A 17,379-nucleotide genomic window follows, 5' to 3' on the forward strand; every position below is an offset into this window, starting at 1 on the left:
TGGGCTAGATTTTTCCTTAGGTTCCCTGACCACCCTAGAATTCTGTGGGCCCTGCCAAGATGTCATAGTAAATACTCAAGAAATGTTTTGTAAATGACCAAATTAATTGTCTGCATCAGTTCTAAATCCAGTTCCCTCTTTCCCTCTATCCAGAGCTACTTAATAAGAAAACGAAGTCCCATATCCAGCAGCATGTCCACAATACCCGGGCAGTAAGAAGGTCAGAGCTGTCATTTTTGCGCAGGGCTGAGGCTGGAGCGCAGCAGGGGTGGCGCCTGGGTGCCGAATTTCAGAGGGCACTCGTCTTCAGGGCTGTGCGGTGCCTACCCTGCACTTGCCTGACTCTCAGAGCCAGTGCTCCCTTCATCTTTGTACCCTGGGGCCACGCTTTCCTCACCCTGGTCCTGGCGCTGCTTTCAGCATGGAGTCTGGTTCCCAGCACATGTCCTGCAAAAGGACCTGGGAAGAGGGTGTCCCCGGATACGTGCTCGCTGCGTGCTGGGCACTGCTTTACCTTTGTTCTGGCTTTGTCTTTCTGAATACCCATAAAATGCAGGGAGCGTCAGCCCCCCAGAGAGGAGGAAGCTGTAACAGAGTGAGGTACGATCATGTGGCCCCGGGGCACTCAGGGTAGGTGCGGGCCTGGCCTGCTCATTCTGAGACGTGCGCTCTGCCCACCCACCACTAGGTCTCAGCCTGCTTATCCATTAGAATTACTTGGGGAGCTTTAAAAACCTGCCACTACCTGGGCTCCCACCCAGATCAGTGAGAGGAGCTGCTCTGGGCCCAGGGGGTCCAGTCCACAGTGTGGCACCCTGCGCTCCAGCCAGGTACCACAGGTCGCTAACCATCCGAGAGGGAGTCACCTAATGCACGAGTGTCACAGAGGGCCCGTCCTGGTCTCAGTGCGGTGCGGCCATGGGGATCCACGAGAGGCCTTTGTCCTCAGCCCTCCCTGAGGTGCCTCATCCCACCGGAGACCCGCGGTGTACAACTGAGACAGGGCCTGATTCCGGGCTTTGCAGAAACAGATGGTGAGTCATGCAGTGCAGACCAAGTGAGTGAAAGTTGGTCAGTGGAGGGAGAGCTCAAGATGCATGCCTCTCCCCTGCACCTAGACCCCCGACATAGATTTTTTAGAATCCTCAGGACACTGTACACTGGGTTTCACCCTCGCAGCAGTATGGAGTGTTCCTGGACACTGTACTTGGACTCTGTCAACAGTGTGGGTTACCGTGTTGGGTCTGTAAGTAAGGCCCGTTGCCGGCCTAGCTGACAAGGGCAGCTCGAGTGCAGCTGTCACGCACAGCGGTGAGCCACTTGGCCACACTGTCACTCATACCCCATCCTGGTTTCTGCCTGGTGGCCCTCAGGTGCGGTCGGGGCAGGTACTTGTGCCACACAGAGATCAGTGCAAAGCCTTGCTTTTCAGGGTGTCCCAGGCAACTCCCTGCCCAGCCCTTTTGAAGCCATCCGCAGGCCTGCTTGTTGCAGCCTCGCATTAAGTGCCAGAAGTGGAATGAGGCATTTCGCGAGCATTCTGAGGTTCGTTTATCATATACCATTTAGTACTAAGTAAATGGACATAAAGAGCTTTGTGAGAAAGTTTGAATCCAAAAATGGAACATTTCATTTAAAAAACCACTGTCCCCTTAACCCTTACCATGCTACTTAGCACAAGGCATGCATACCTAAAGGCCCCAAGTACTTGCAGGTCTGCATGTTTCCTTCAGGCATTCAACCTTGGATAACTCTGGCCCAAGCGGGAATCAAAAGTTAATGCCTAAAATCCTTTGGTAACATTTCAGGCTTTCTCTCCTTTTTTTTCTCTTCACTTTGCGGCGGCCTTCTCTGCAGCCTGAGTATACGTGGGAACCCTGTGTCGTCCCCTGTGCCCTGCCCGTTCACCAGCTCACTGGGCCCGCTACGTCGGCTAGCTGGTTGCCTCACAGAGCCAGCCGGGGCTGATGGCTGGTGCGGGCTGCCCCCAGTCTCACCTCTGCCCAGCACCATAGGAAGGCTGCCTGCGAGAGGGGGGACGCAGGCTAGGATTGCAGGCTCGTCTTTCCGGGAGCCTGTGGCTGTTGGAAGGAAACACTGTTTTTCATATCAAGGCTCAAACACTTAAATGGCAAAATAGTTATGTTGCTCTCTAAATTCGTTTGCAGATGCCTTTTTTTTTTTTTCTTTTTAAGATGAGAGGTGGGATGGGGATGAGCGGGAGTGTACGTTTGCTCGGAGAAAATCGCTGGCTCGGAGCCGCAGCGGCCTGGAAGCGTGTGAGGCATTAGAAGTGCACCAGGCAGAAGAATCTCGACGAGCAATGCTTTTTATGTAGCTATCAGCAAGTCCCTTAATGGTTTTATAACTGTAAATGCTGTCTATGCACTACTGAGTGGGAGTAATGAGCATTAGTTAAGAGAGGCAAACGAAAAAAAAAAAAGTAAACCCAAGACATTAAGTGCTTTTTTTGTCTCCTGGCTTTAAACAAGCCACTTTGCTGCAAACCAATGATCCTGCCATTTTTTTTGCTAGGTTAATAAAAACAAGAAGTGGCGTGAGCTGGCAACCAACCTAAATGTTGGCACTTCAAGCAGCGCGGCGAGCTCCCTGAAAAAGCAGTATATTCAGTACCTGTTTGCCTTCGAGTGCAAGATTGAGCGCGGGGAGGAGCCCCCGCCGGAAGTCTTCAGCACCGCCGACACCAAGAAGCAGCCCAAGCTCCAGCCGCCCTCTCCTGGTAAGTGGGAGCACTGCAGTTGTGGCCGGGGAAAGACAGGGGCACCCACACCCCCTGGGGGGCGCTGGAGGCCGCAGCCCCTCGGAGGTTCTGAGAAGGCCGCTGCATAGGAAAGCAAACAACACACGGGGTCTTCGAGGACAAGGGGTGTTTTGTAACGGAACCCCCACTGGCAGTGCTTAAGGGAAGAGAGAATACAATTTGGGATGTTGCCATCAGGCCAACATTGCAAAGGCACCATTCTTCTGCGTTACCTTCCTTAGTCAAAAGAGACTTTGGGATTCTGAGCTCTATGCGTCTAGTCCTTCTACAGATATTTAAAAAGAGTCCGTCTAACTCCTCCGTAGTCTGTGCAAATACTTTCGCGCTCCCTGAAGAGGCCACCCTGCAGTTCAGCAGCCAGCTCCTGCCCCTTCTGCTTCTGTCGGGGACACTCAGAGCTGTGTGTCAGCAAAACGAAATCTGGACTCAGTTTTCAATGTCCCCTGCCCGGCAAGTCCTCGCTTATAGGGAAGCCAGCAAACCTGGCATGCTAAAGGTCCACTCAGCCCTGTTTCTGAGACCCAGCAATCAGTTAGCTCTGACCTAGGGGTCAGCAGTCTTAAGAATCCTACCTCGGAATAATGCAGTTCACCTACATTCTCCTAAGCAAAACCAAACTAATGAGACCTGCCTTCTCTCCTGTCTCTCCACTCAGCCATTGCAGACCCTGCCATTCATTCTATCAGCTCTCCTGCTAAGCTTTGCTCTACCTGATAGCGTTTCAGGTTCCTGAATCGTTGTATTCAGATCAATACGGTGTTCTTAGAGAGGAAGACATTTGCATCATCCCTAGTTCTGGGTAGTGACCTCACTGAAGTTAAATCCAGCTGTTTTCTTGCCTGGCCACATCCAAGCCCTGTGATGGTCAGCACTTAGCCACACTGTCCTACGGACCATATGGGACTGACCGTTCCTGCCACTTCCCATCACACAGGATTGTTCTGGCACCAAATGCCAGCATTTCTTAGGCACTTACAGTGTGCTAGGCACCTTCCTAAGCGCTCTACTGTTTAATCTTTACTTCACTCCTGTGATGCACATACCGTCTCAAAATTGCAAAGTCCGTGAAAAAACTAACACAGAAAATCCAAGTAACTGGCCCCAAATCTCATTGCTGGTGAGTGGCATCCAGCTCGAGCATTGTGCCCGGACCCACTGTAGCCCTCTGCCTGTATTTGAAATAGCTTTGTAACAGGGAAGCCTTCTCACATAGAAGAAGGTGTCTGTGAGCCAAAGAAAGAAGTTGTTTTCTCCTTGTGTCCTCTAGCTGCTTTCTGGATGGCAGTGCGAGCATCTGCGGTCCCTAATCAAGAGATCTCACATAAATACTTCGTAGGGCCAAGATGCACTTGTAGGGAGTGTACCGAGGTATATGTTTAGACCTGTCAGTTCTAAACACAATTAGAAATCCTCTCTCACCCCACCCTTAAGGATCCGAAGGCTTTGCAGCTACGGTATACCTTAAAAACTGTGAAATCTAATTTTAAAAGTCTCACAACATTACATTCAGTTCACAGAGTAAAACAAGCTGCCTGTGAACAGCCCTGAAATTATTTTTCCAAAATAAAAACTCAGTGGGGTGTAGGGACCAAAGTGGCGATGTCTGCAAAGATGTAAAGGTATATTTTATTTGCCAGGAAAAACTCGTGTCACTGAATGGGCTGCACTTCTGCATGGAGAATAGCTCTCCCAGTGAGCGTCAGCTTCAGCACAAGAAATCCCGCTGAGGCATAGACCCTTCAGAAAGTGTAGGGCCTGTTCTCTCAACAGTCGGCTCTTTCCTTTTTCCCTTTTTTTAAACTACCATTTTTATGGCAACATGATCGTTTTAACTGCACAAAAGAGCTTGGATTGCAGATGCACTTCTGACAATACATTCTTCTCAGTGGTCCACACGGTACGAAGTCTTGGGGAACAGGTGGCAGGGGAAGGAGGGCATCCTGAGCCGAGCCTCCCGGCCAGGACACAGCCCAGGCAACCTCGCGCCGAGCACACGGGGCCAGTCTGCTTGCTTATGTGTTCTCTGCGCTGCTCAGGGAGCCCCGCTCAGCCGGACAGAAGGACACACAGACCGGTCAGTGGGATAGTAAGGAACATCAGCCCCGTGACCCAAAGCCATGCTTTTCCTTGGCACCCCTAGGTCAGTGGTCTCTCTGATTCCAGAACTAGCATTAAGGAGAATGAAACATACGTATTGTCAAAGGAGGAAAAAAAATTACTCCGAACCGTGTGCCATGTTGGAGTCTCGTACAGTGCAGAATTTTTAAAAACTAATTTTCAGCCAAACTCTGTGTTCTTAGAAGTCCATTTTCCCCCATCAGAAGGCAGTTGTGGTGTATTTCTTACCAGCATATCCACGCAAACTGAGGAAAAGATTCCTAAGACACGTGCTAGGTGGCTTTTTAAACAGCCACTCGGAAGCAGCCTAAGTCCCGGATCACTTGCTGTATTCGCGTGATGCCTCGTCCGCCTGTATTCAGTTTTGATTTGGGGTGGCTGGCGTGGACCGAACTTCGTTTCTGCCAGCCTCTCGGAGGTAGAGCCCGGAGCCCTTGGGGGTGCACCACGATCTTCACCGGTTGCTAGCTGTGCAATGTCTCAGGCCAGAGCTCCGTGTTACGGTCTTCAGTGACTCGAGCGAGTCCCCAGATGAAACGTGGGCAAGGCCTGGGGTATGGCCGTATCTCCGAGGTGCCAGTGGGGATCTCGTTAATAATAAGCCTGTAAAAGTTTGTGGAGTTCTAATGAACAGCTGCAGGAATCACCTCCCCCAGTGGCCTGGGCCGCCTGGAAGCTGGGGGGGCAGTGGGGGGTGCGGCCGTCTTGGGGGGGTGAGGACAAGGAAGCTCCGCATTCAATTAGTAAGTCTGTAACCAAAAACCCATCCATCTTTGCTGGCGGGTGGCTGACTGCATTTCTATTATTAGCTGACAGGTGATGTCACAAAACCTGTCATGGATCCAACTAGGGAATCCTCAGTGGAAGATAAATGAGAAAGGGGTTCAGGTTATAAACAAAGGTGCCCTCTGGATGACCTCTAGTCACTGTAGACCTGGGACATATCAGCTACCCTTCCTTCTCCCTGCCCTCCTTCCCGCAAGCCCAGCCAGAACTAGGGCACCAGGTTCGTGCTGTGTAAATTATCTTCCCAGCTAGGAGTCTGGCTGTACAGTCTGAAGTGTGTGAATGTACTTAACCTTCAATAACCTTTCCATTGTTTACTTTCGAGTATACATTTGTAGCTTCTGGCAAAAGGTAGGGAGATCCTACGGACTGTGCCAGCCTCTTCTATTAATGGAGCTTCAAGAGGTTGTGTGCAATTTTTTTTTCCCGAAAGGAAAGGAAAAAACACTGGCAGAGGGAAGAATTTTTTTTTTATTAGCTGTAAATGTGAATACTTGTAAATAAGGGTCATTCTGAAATCACAGCCCGTGAACCATGTTTCCAGGGAAGCCGTGCAGTCGGCTGTGGAGTCCAGTCTGTGATTTAGGAAGCACGTTATTTCTCCTGCAAGCTCTGTGGGGCAGTCACATCTGTAGGGTTACCGTCACATATTTGTAGAAGACTCCACTTTTATCTTTTATTATAATCTACTTATTTAATATGTATTGCCAGAGTTTCCCCAAAATCTGATTTATAAGCATGCGTTACTAAGCTTTTCTTTTGCAATAGCTACATTAAAGATTATCTACTTTCCAAGTTAGTCTTCAGCATCTCTGAGGGCTGCCCTGAGTCCCTCCGATCCCAGGCACTCAGGGGACACCTTACACGGCCCTGGAGGCCAGTCCTCAGGATTCATTCCCAAGCAGGCCAGGCCCGGGGCTGACCTGATCTCACCGGAGACCTGCTGTTGGGCTGAGCCTTTCTGAGTAGAAGGACTAGACTCACTTCCATCCCGGACTCCTTTCCAGCGCGCTCTGTGATCTCCAGGGATTTGTTGAACCCCCACTTCCTCGACAGTTAAATGTGGCTGATGGTAATTGTAGTGAGTCTTGGACACCTCTTAGGAAAGGGACTCCAGATAATAACACATACAGTATCATCACGCACAAGCAGCCGGTAATTCCCCCGTTTGTAACGATCCCAAAAGCATTTATTATAAACTGCATAAGGGCAGGGATTTTTGTCTTTTTTGTCAGTTTGGGACACTGGTGCATGCAGGAGTAGAAAAAACAACAAAGTAAGCATGTTATTTATTCAGTAACTGTTTAATCAGTAAATGAATGCAACGTCTGTTGGGCACCTAATGTGCAAAGGTCGCGATGATAAAGCAGGGACCCTTAAAATATTCTGTTTTCCAATGAGACGAGTTTAAGTTTTGAAAAGATCTGCCCAATTCTGAGTTCTGTTATTATAATGTAATTAAAGCCAAATCTCAGGATTCTGATAATGACATTAAAGAACTCCAAAGAGCATGACTTTGGTTTTGTAATAACAAATCTCATTCCATAGCTCTAAAAATGACTTTATTAATGACATGGCATAAACACGTCGAGACATTGAGGAGGCACTGAAGTGACATGAGGCTCATTATTAATTTGTATCATTGTGTTTCAACTTAAACATTTCTCATTGCCTAAGATCTGGTACTAATTTTTCTAATTTTTTTCCCTAAAATAACACAATAGTCCATCAAATCGGAATACCAAATTTTTCATCCCATTTTTTTTCCTTACTCTCATTTAGATTATCTCCATTATAAACAACACTGAAATAAACATTTTTCTATCTAAAGCCTTCTTTTATATTAGATTATTTTCTTGAGATAAATACCCAGGAAAGCAATTACCCAGTCAAGAGGTATAAATATGTTTTATGACTCACAAATGAAGTATGTTGCCAAATAGATATAAAAAAAATCTTTTACTAATTTTCACTATAAACAATATAAGAGCAACTAATTTTACTACATCATTACCAGTAATGGATATTGTTACTATTTCTAATAAGATGGTGTTTTGTCTTTCCTTTTTTTTTTTTTTTTTTTTTTTTTAAATAGGAAGGATGAGCTTACTTGATAACCTCTCGTTTTTTCTTTCTTTTCCCTTGGTACTACTACTGTTAGCTAACTCAGGATCCTTGCAAGGTCCACAGACCCCCCAGTCCACTGGCAGTAACTCGATGGCAGAGGTTCCAGGTGACCTGAAGCCACCGACCCCAGCCTCCACGCCTCACGGACAGATGACCCCAATGCAAGGTGGAAGGTACGCGAAAGCGTCTCCGTGAGCCCCACGACATCAGATTTGTCTGTGGAGAAGTATTATTCTTTCGCGAGTTTTTAAATGTTGATTACTACTAGTTTTATTGTGTCATTTTTGGGGGTTCGTTTTTGCATTAAAAATTTTCAGGTTAGGCTTTTTTCTGAACAAGTGTTTGGTGGCAACTCCTGCCACTGCATGAAGCTGTCCTTTCTCCCGTCTCTTCAGAAGCAGTGCAGTCAGTGTGCACGACCCATTCTCAGACGCCAGTGATTCATCATTCCCGAAACGGAACTCCATGACTCCGAGCACCCCCTACCAGCAGGGCATGAGCATGCCTGACGTGATGGGAAGGATGCCCTATGAACCCAACAAGGACCCCTTTGGTGGAATGAGAAAAGGTAAGTGCAGAGGGACCTGCTCAGGCCTGGTCCAGAGGACATTCTTATCTCTTCCATCCCAGCACCAATTCACTTACCCATTCGAGACATAGCTGAGTCCCAGCTCCTCAACCTACTAAATTTCTGGCCTTGGGGAAAGCCTCAGTTTCCTCATCTAGAAACTGGGATAATAATAGGACCTTCCTAAAGGGTGTGATGAGGCTTAGTTGAGTTAGTGTACAAAAAGCCCATTGGAGAATGACTAACACACGCGGTAAGAAGCAAGTGTGCTCATGGCGCTCCCTGGCGGCGTGGGTGGTGTTCTGGAGCGTGGGCTGGGCAAGCGCTAGATCCAAGGTGGTGTGTTCATAAATCAGACGTAGTTCCTCCAGGAGTTGACAGTGTCTTGGGAGAACAAACAAAAAGTAAGTCAAACCACAACTATATAATTAAATATGGTGGCTGATGGAAGAAAGGACACCGATGGAAAAGAAATAAAAAGGAAGAAAGGACACAAAGTGCAGGGATATGGGGTGGGAGTTGTGGGAGGGAGGGACATCCCGAGAAAGGGTGGTCAAGAAGGGACGGCTTTGAGATGTCTGTTATCCGTGGAGACCTGAGGAATGAGGAGTCCGAGAAGAGCAGAGAGGGGGAGCTCGAGGCAGGAGAGGGCCTGGCATGTTTGAGGAGATAGAAGGTGTTTGGGTCATAATGAGCCAGGGGGCAGGCCAAGCACACGGAAGCCATCGGGACCACAGGGGCCAGAACCTTCCAGCCATCATGGGCACTGTGGGTGAGTCTAGACTTTTACCCTAGCTGAGAGATGTTCTTCAGTAAGTGACACGACTAGGTTTTTGTTAAAAAATAATTGGTGGGGTGGCTTAGTCGGTTAAGCATCTACCTTTGACTCAGGTCATGATCTCAGGGTCCTAGGATCAAGCCCTACATCGGGCTCTCTGCTCAGTGGGGAGCCTGCTTCTCCCTCTGCCCCCCCCCACCCAATCATGCTCTCTCTAGTTCTCTCTCTCAAATAAATAAATAAAATTGTATCAGTAAATAGGTAAGTAAGTAGCACCTGTGGCAAATGTGTTGGAGGGACCCCTGAGAGAGCCCAGAGGAGAGATGATGGGGTGGTGTCGGATCCCAGCAGCAAAGAGAGAGAAGTGGACGTACTTGCCACATGTTCTGGATGGTGAGAGAACAGGCCGCACGGCTGGATTGAACGTGGGGATCATGGGGGACGAACCAAGTGATAAGGACCATGAGGGTGACAACGATACTACCTTGGAGATGGACGACTGGGAAGCAGAGGCTCACCGTTGGCGCCTGCGCTGGGAACAGGAGGGAGAGGAAGGACAGAGGGAAAGGCCAAGGTGACTTTAGGATGCATTGAGGTGGCAGGTGGTGGAGTGTCTGTCTGTCTGTCTGGAGCCGGGCGGAGCGTTGGAAGTAGGAATCATCTTAGAGAACTAAGCAGAGAAGTGCGATGGAGAACCGTGTGGCGGATGGGATTGCCGAGAATGTGGGAGAGTTCTGACCGATGTTAGCAAACACCCAGTGGGGTGTTTCCCTTCATGCTGCTCAGTCCCCGGCGTTTACTTGGCACTGAGAATGCAGCATCTGAGCCTCTGCCCTCTGAGCACCCAAGGCACACATGCCCCAAGAGCCCTTTGGCCCTCTTCCAAATGCAGCCGGGCTGTGAAATTGAGGCCTGATGTGAATATCCTTGAAAAAAATACAGAAAAGTAGTGAATACTATTTTTATGGAAGTACTTCTTCTGGAATCCCTTAAACAATAGTACTTCTGTTGGATTTAGATGTTTGGGGTATGCGAATTTCTTGATATCTTAAGTAGAGAGAAACATAAAGCCCAAAGCCATGGTTTTCGCAACTATTATGGACCAGTGAAAAATAAAAATGAATAATTTCAAAATTTTAAGTATTAGGCATATATCATGTAATTAACAAATGAGATTATGTTTAATATGTATTTCTTATGTAACATTTCAGATATCTGTTACACCCAGTAAGATCATCAATAATTTTTCCTTTTCAAAAAGTTTCAGAGCTGCCCTATTCCAAGTAAATGTTCTGCAGAACATGCAATAAATCCGTAAGCTCAGAAATTCACAAGCCTCGTAAATGTTGGAGGTAGCTATTTTTCTTAGTGGTATGAGATACTAGAAAGAACATTTTGTTAGTGCTGATGGTGGTTGTATCACATTTTTAGACTCTGAAAATATGACCGTAACATGGGAAAAATAATTAGTATTTGGAATCTGGCTTCAAAAGTTAGGTGAACCATTCCAGTGTCCTACCTACATGCTATATTGGACAGAGGGAGTCGCATTGTTCTGTTCCTGTATGCCTACAATTTTTCTTATTATGAAAATAAATGGGGGGGGCATGATTGTAGATTACGTTGTTAGGCACTAGCTGGCTATATAATGTGTTTGCATCAACCGTGTAAATGATACAGTGGCTCAGAGGTCCTTCTCACATTTCCCCGGGATATCTCAGCTCGCCTGCTACCTTACAGTGCCGGTGTATTTAGCACCAAATTAAAGCAGATAAACAGAAAACCCACAGAAAACAGATTTTTGTATGGCCCTGTCCCTGTTATAATAAAGTTTCACGTTCCTCAGTTCGCATTATTCTGACCGTGAACTTGGTGGTGCTCTGATTTCTCATGTAATGACCAGCCTTGGGGGACACCATGCTCTTTGTTGCTGCTGCTGCTGACCCACAGTGTGGTGACGGCCGACGCCAGAGCTTGTCTGAGCCTCAGTGGCCAGAGCAGCCTCGCCCCGCCCGCCCCACCAGCTTACTGAATTCATTACTGATTCGAAGGACTGATTGCTTCCAAGTGAACAAGTGAATATTTATATATTGTATATCTAAACAGTATATTTTAAATATCCATTAATATATTTACACATAATCCTTTATTATTTTGAGAGGGAGAGAAAGGGGCTGAGGGGGGAGGGAGAGAGAGAATCGCAAGCAGGCTCCACGCCCAACACAGAGCCCAGATGGGGGCTCAGTCTCACGACCCTGAGCTCATGACCTGAACCAAAACCAAGAGTCAGACACTTAATCGACTAAGCCACCCAGGCACCCCACCTACTTTTTCTTCTTCTTTTCTCTTTTTTAATTTTTTTTTTAAGATTTTATTTATTTATTTGAGAGAGAGAGCACAAGCCAGGGCGGCAGGGCAGAGAGAGAAGCAGACTCCCTGCGGAGCAGAGAGCCCAGCGTGGGACTCAGTCATGACCGGAGCAAAAGTCAGATGCCTAACCGACTGAGCCACCCAGGCGCCCCTACTTTTCTTTTCAGTGCTCTAGTAGTGAAGGAGTTGTTTCATAATATTTTGCTGTTATAAAAAAATGATGCAGTGATTATCGAATGACGCAGCTGTTTTTACACCCGTAACTGTGTTTCTATGAAATAGATCCCTAAAAGAATAACCGAATCAAGGGATGTGAACTTTTCTTGTAGTTTACCGAGTATCTTTTACTACCTAACAAACTACCACCAAAAGCGGCTTTAAACAACGTTTGGTTACATCTCGCAGTTCTCTGGTGGGCGGGGCGGTCCTTCATGGCTCGGCTTGTGTCAGCTGGGAGCCTGGTGGAGAGCTCTGCTGGAGTTGGGATGTCCCTTGAAGGGCTGGCGTCATCCGGAGGCTCTACTGGGAGCTCATTGGGAGCTGTGGCTTGGGGGCCTCCTGCAGGGGCCGTTCCATAGAACTTCCTGGATGCCTCTCGACCTGGCGGGGTGGGTTACCAATACAAGAGGCGAAGCCCCAGTTGCAAGCCCAGGCAGCCATCTGCAGCATCGCATTTGCCGCCCCCCATAGGTGGATGCTGATTACGTGACCACGCCCAGCCTCACGGGGGGTGGGGGGGGGCTTCATAGGCTGTAAGTGCCCCTGGGGGTCACCAAAATATAGCCCTCCCATAACAGGTATTGACAAAAGTTAGACCACTTTGATACTCTTCACATGAACATGTCAGTGTGTGGACCCTCTCATTCCCCTGCCAGGAATGATTATTGTCGGTCCTTTTAGTATTTGCCCATCAGACTGGGGGAGGGGAAAGCCTCATCGCTGTTTTAACTTGGATTCTTTAATTATTAGCAGTCACACATCTTTTCATATATTGATTAGCCACTTATTTTTCTTTTTCTCTGAATGTCCATTTATTTGTTTGCCCATTTTTTAAATCTGATTGCCTTTTTTCTTACTGGTTTTTTAAGAATTTTTTGTATATGGGGGCGCCTGGGTGGCTCAGTTGTTAAGTGTCTGCCTTTGGCTCAGGGCGTGATCCCGGCATTATGGGATCAAGCTCCACATCAAGGCTCCTCTGCTGGGAGCCTGCTTCTTCCTCTCCCACTCCCCCTGCTTGTGTTCCCTCTCTCACTGGCTGTCTATCTCTGTCAAATGAATAAATAAAATCTCTAAAAAAAATAATAATAATAATTTTTTGTATATCAAGGAATTAAGCTATTGAACTTTAATTATTCCCCTTTAATGTCTGTCTACCTCTGTTTTTACTTTTATAAAATGGAAAGTAACATGAGAACTTATTCTGCCGCATGTCGACTTGAGCTTGAGTAAGATAAAGCATGGGAAAGCGCGCTGCCTAGTGCGTCCCACCATCCCACCGGTGCTAGGCTTCATTATCTCCACGTCTCTAACAGCTGAACACATTCTATCAGCTCACCAAAGTTTAATCAGCTTTTGCTTCCTGTGCCATAAAAGTAACCTACCTAGGATGAAGAAAGGTAGTAAGTAGTACTGTATATCAATTAAGATTTGCATTAAAATGTTTAATTTGCCTACAGGCTAGTTCCTGGGCTTGACCCAATTTCCTTCAGGCTCTGAGCTGATGCTAATTTGCATATTTGACCTAATTGCCACCCTACATATGCCCTGAAAGAAATACTTGTATTTCTTAGTCTTGAGTTAGTCTTAATTCCCTAGTGGTTTTCTTTATCCTGATTTTGCAGTGAGTCAGTAGATAGGTATTCATGTTAAGTTTTTTTACTTTTTTCCCTCTAGAATGGAAGGGAACTAGCGTATTCATACAGTTGACCCTTGAACAACATGGGTTTAAACTGCACGGGGCCACTATACACAGATTTTTTTCAATAAATAGGCGTACAGTACTGTAAGTGTATTTTCTCGATTTTCTTAACATTTTCTTTAGCTTTATTGTAAGAATACGGCATATGATACATGTAACATACAATATAGATGTTATTTGTTTTTGGTTTTTTAAAGATATTATTTATTTATTTGAGAGAGAGAGAACATGAGCAGGGAGAGGGAGAAATAGACTCCCCCCTGAGCAGGGAGCCCGATGCGGGGCTCAATCCCAGGACCCTGGAATCATGACCTGAGCCGAAGGCAGATGCTTAACTGACTGAGCCCCCCGGGCGCCCCAATATGTGTTATTTGTGTACATTATCAGTAAGGCTTCTGGTCAGTGGTAGCCTAGGAGTAGTTAGGTTTTGGGGGGAGTCTAGTTTTATGTGGATTTTTGCCTTTGCGGGGGTGAGCACCCCTGACCCCTGTGTGAAGAGGCATCTCTCTGTGCGTTTCCTCTCTTCCTCACAACCACTGCATGAGGCGGCGTTACCAGCCTTATTTCACAGATAAGGAATGAAACTCAGAAGTTTCGTAACCGCCCCAAGAAAGGGCCTGTGTTCTGTTTCTACGTTACTTCATAACAAAGTACCACGACCTCAGCAGCCTAGAACAACATCAGTGTAGGATCCCACGTTCCTGGGGGCTCTGGGCTCGGGGTCTCCCGCGGCAGACATCAGGGTGTTGGCCAGGACTCCACTCCTCTGCGGCGCAGGGTCCTCTCCTGAGCTCGTTCAGGGTGTTGGCAGATTTGGGTCCTTGCAGTTGTAGAACTGAGGCCTTGTTGTCTTGAGGACTGTCGTCTGGGGCCTTCACAGTCCTAGGGGCTGCCCCCCTTCCTAACATGGGGCCCTCTCCATTGCATGGCGGGTGCCTCTTCAAAGCCAGCAGGAGAGTGACCTCTAGACACGGATTTAAGGGGCGCACCTGGATGATCTCCCTTTTAGTTGACTGCCAGTCAGCTGATTGGTAACTTTAGTCACATCTGTGAAATCCCTTAGGCCATATAATGTATGTAATCATGGGAGCAATATCCCTGTCCTATTGGTGGGTTCTCCTCATACTCAAGGCCTGTACATGGGGTAAAGGATAGGGATCGTGGGGTCCATCTTGACTCCAGATCTACACTCTTTGGGTCGTATTGTTGTCAGCCATAGTAGGCATAAGAGATATTTCTGCCATATTAAGGATAACAGAAATGACTAGAAAGGACTGTTTGGGCCCCTTGGCTTTTGCAAATGCTTCATTTTCTGTCTGTTCTTTAAAATGTTGCAGTGCCTGGAAGTAGTGAGCCCTTTATGACTCAAGGACAGATGCCCACTAGCAGTATGCAGGACATGTATAACCAAAGTCCCTCTGGAGCGATGTCCAGTCTGGGCATGGGGCAGCGGCAGCAGTTTCCCTACGGAGCCAGTTACGATCGAAGGTGAGTGTTTTCTAAGATGACCATGAGGTTTACTCGAAACTGCACTCTCCTCATAATTACATTTCTGAGCCCTGGTAGCTGCCGACAACACGTAGTCCCTGCTTTCCCACTGGACTTAATAAGGATTGGGTCAGGTGGCCCCAAGCAGCGGCGGTCCTCCCAGCACTGGGATGCCCTCCTGACACAGCCACTGACACCACACCTCCAGCCTCCTCGCGCGGCTCCACAAACTCAGGTTTTGTGGCCCCGCTGAACCCCCTTCCCGCCTACATTTCTTCCTTAGGGAAATGTTCACGCACTGGGGGCCACGCTGGGCTTCCCACAGCCTCTGGTTGACAGGGAGCTCTGGGAAAAGTCTTCCCTCCTGGCCTTGGTTTTTCAGGTGTTTCCATTCTTCCCTGTGAACGTTTTAAACAGAGAGAATACTTTTCTCCTTGAATGACATCTCTGAGGAAAGCCACAGCAGTCTTTTCTTCCAGATGCTTCTTTTCAGGATGGCATCTGGACATTGAATAACAAGTTGGGTTTCTGTGCTCATCCAGATTATTTTTCCTGAGACAGAGGACAGTCATTGAAATGTCTCTGAGAGGTAACAGGAAGCTGGCTCACGGAGACTGCTTTCTGTGAAGAAGGCCCCTTACCTCTGCCCCCGGCTTAAGTACTGACTCTGAAAGCACCTTCCCCTGGCTGGTATGGTCTTTGCCTCCTTAATACAGAAGTGCTCAGAAACAAAGTTTTCAACATAATATTTGGGATTTTTAAGGAAAATGGAGGCACATTAGAAGGCTCTTTTTCTAAGTATAGCCACAGAGACAAGCCTCAGGGTAGGGATGGCCTCGGCTCAGTTCCTTCAGAATCTGGTGTGGTGGTGTTTCTCAGAGACTCCCTCCATCACTGCTGCTCCAGCAGCCCATGTGCTGGCCGTGGGCAAGGGTTCAGTTGTGAGAGTCGTGAGAAGGTTTCCGCTGGTGTAACACAAAGGGGAAGAAAGTTTGAAAATCACTGTGTTATTACCAAATAAGCTTGCTTTCTGGCGTTTTCCATGCACCTGGTTCTTGAGATTCCAGAGCCATCACAGGCTTAGAGTGATTTGGTCCTTTCTAGACTTAAGACTCTAGATTTCTCATTCTTACCCTGGTTGTGGTGTGGTGAACGTTTATTAGTGATGTCTGCATTAATCAGCTACCCATCGTGTTTAGTGCGCTGGATGAGGGATTTTATTTAGATTTGTTTTTGAGGATCCAGGAGAAGCTTTCTTTTTTTCTTCTTTCTTTCTTTCTTTCTTTCTTTCTTTCTTTCTTTGTTTTGTTTTGTTTTGTTTTGTTTTTCTTTCTGATGAGATTGGAAGAACACTTATCCTGGAACATATATTCTTAAAGGAACCCAGGCAAATGTACTGTTCTGTTTCTTCTAGAAGACTTTCTAGAACTAGCTTGAGTCACTTTGTCTCTACCACATTAGGGTTTACCTTGTTACGCTTTCTGAAAAGTGTTACTTATTCAGCTTAAATTTTATCTACGTCAGTTATATTTCTTTCCTCCTAACGCGAGCTTCTTTCTAGCTATTAATGCCCTTAGCACACACTTCCTCTGTATCTGTTTTACCTGTGACGTTCTCAAAATCCATTTGTTTTCTTTCTTATTCTCATTCCTTGACCAGTTTAGGAATATATTCAGTGCAAGTATCCTCTTTCTAACAGGATTCAGTCAGTATACTAACTAAACCAGTTTATCCCTTTAAACTTCAAACCTATTGCTCTTTTACACATGCTATTTTATGGTATTTATAGTTTTTCAATGTAATAGGGGTTGAAAAATAAATGTTATTCATCCCCATTTTCAGGTTTAATAGGAGCACATTTAAATCAGCCCTCTCATTCTTAAGTCCTCTCTGTTATTCTTTTCCATGGCCTTTTAGGGTCATGGGGCTTCAAAATTTTCAGTAGTTATATTTTTACAATTATTAGCTAACTCGATATCATTTGGATTAATTATGGAGTCTACTTTTTAAAAATTGAGCATTTTGTATTCATAATGAGAAAATAAGTAGAGACATTTTCCATGATTATAGGTCTATGTTCTGGTACTCCTGGAAATCCTGCTTTGATTCCTAGATTGTTTTTCTTGTCTCTGGTTCTCGTTAATACCTCCCGTCACGGTGTTGCATGACGGGGCTGCCCGGGTCCGCGTCGGTGGGTGGGCGGGAGCCCTACTCAAAGGCGCAGGGTGCCACCCTGTCCAGCCAGGACTCCTCGCACACCTACTAACCAGGAGGTTGGCAGCATTCCCAAAATGGGTGTTGCCATTCCTTTGGCTACAAGTTACAGCGCTGCTTCTGCTCGGCGCGCCTCTGTTGGGAGGCGTGTGCAGCGAAGGGAAGACAAAACCACGAAGGGGTGCAGGATTTCCAGAAATGCACTGTTGATTTCTCTCTTGGCCTGAGGT

General features: G+C 46.9%; 1 protein-coding gene across 12 annotated transcripts in view; it reads left to right on the plus strand.

Moving 5' to 3' along the window:
* ARID1B (AT-rich interaction domain 1B) overlaps window positions 1-17,379 on the plus strand; it is a 428,002-nt gene that overhangs the window by 400,747 nt on the left and 9,876 nt on the right. For all 12 annotated transcript variants that reach the window (XM_087865606.1, XM_087865608.1, XM_087865604.1 and 9 more), the window contains 4 exons: window positions 2,536-2,740; window positions 7,848-7,986; window positions 8,209-8,381; window positions 14,785-14,935. In XM_087865606.1, the coding sequence (XP_087721732.1) occupies window positions 2,536-2,740; window positions 7,848-7,986; window positions 8,209-8,381; window positions 14,785-14,935 (668 nt within the window). The remainder of the gene's footprint in view (window positions 1-2,535; window positions 2,741-7,847; window positions 7,987-8,208; window positions 8,382-14,784; window positions 14,936-17,379) is intronic.

This window comes from Ursus americanus, chromosome 11 (genome assembly GCF_024610735.1).
Source record: "Ursus americanus isolate L20-20 chromosome 11, mUrsAme1.1.p, whole genome shotgun sequence".
NCBI lineage: Eukaryota > Metazoa > Chordata > Mammalia > Carnivora > Ursidae > Ursus > Ursus americanus.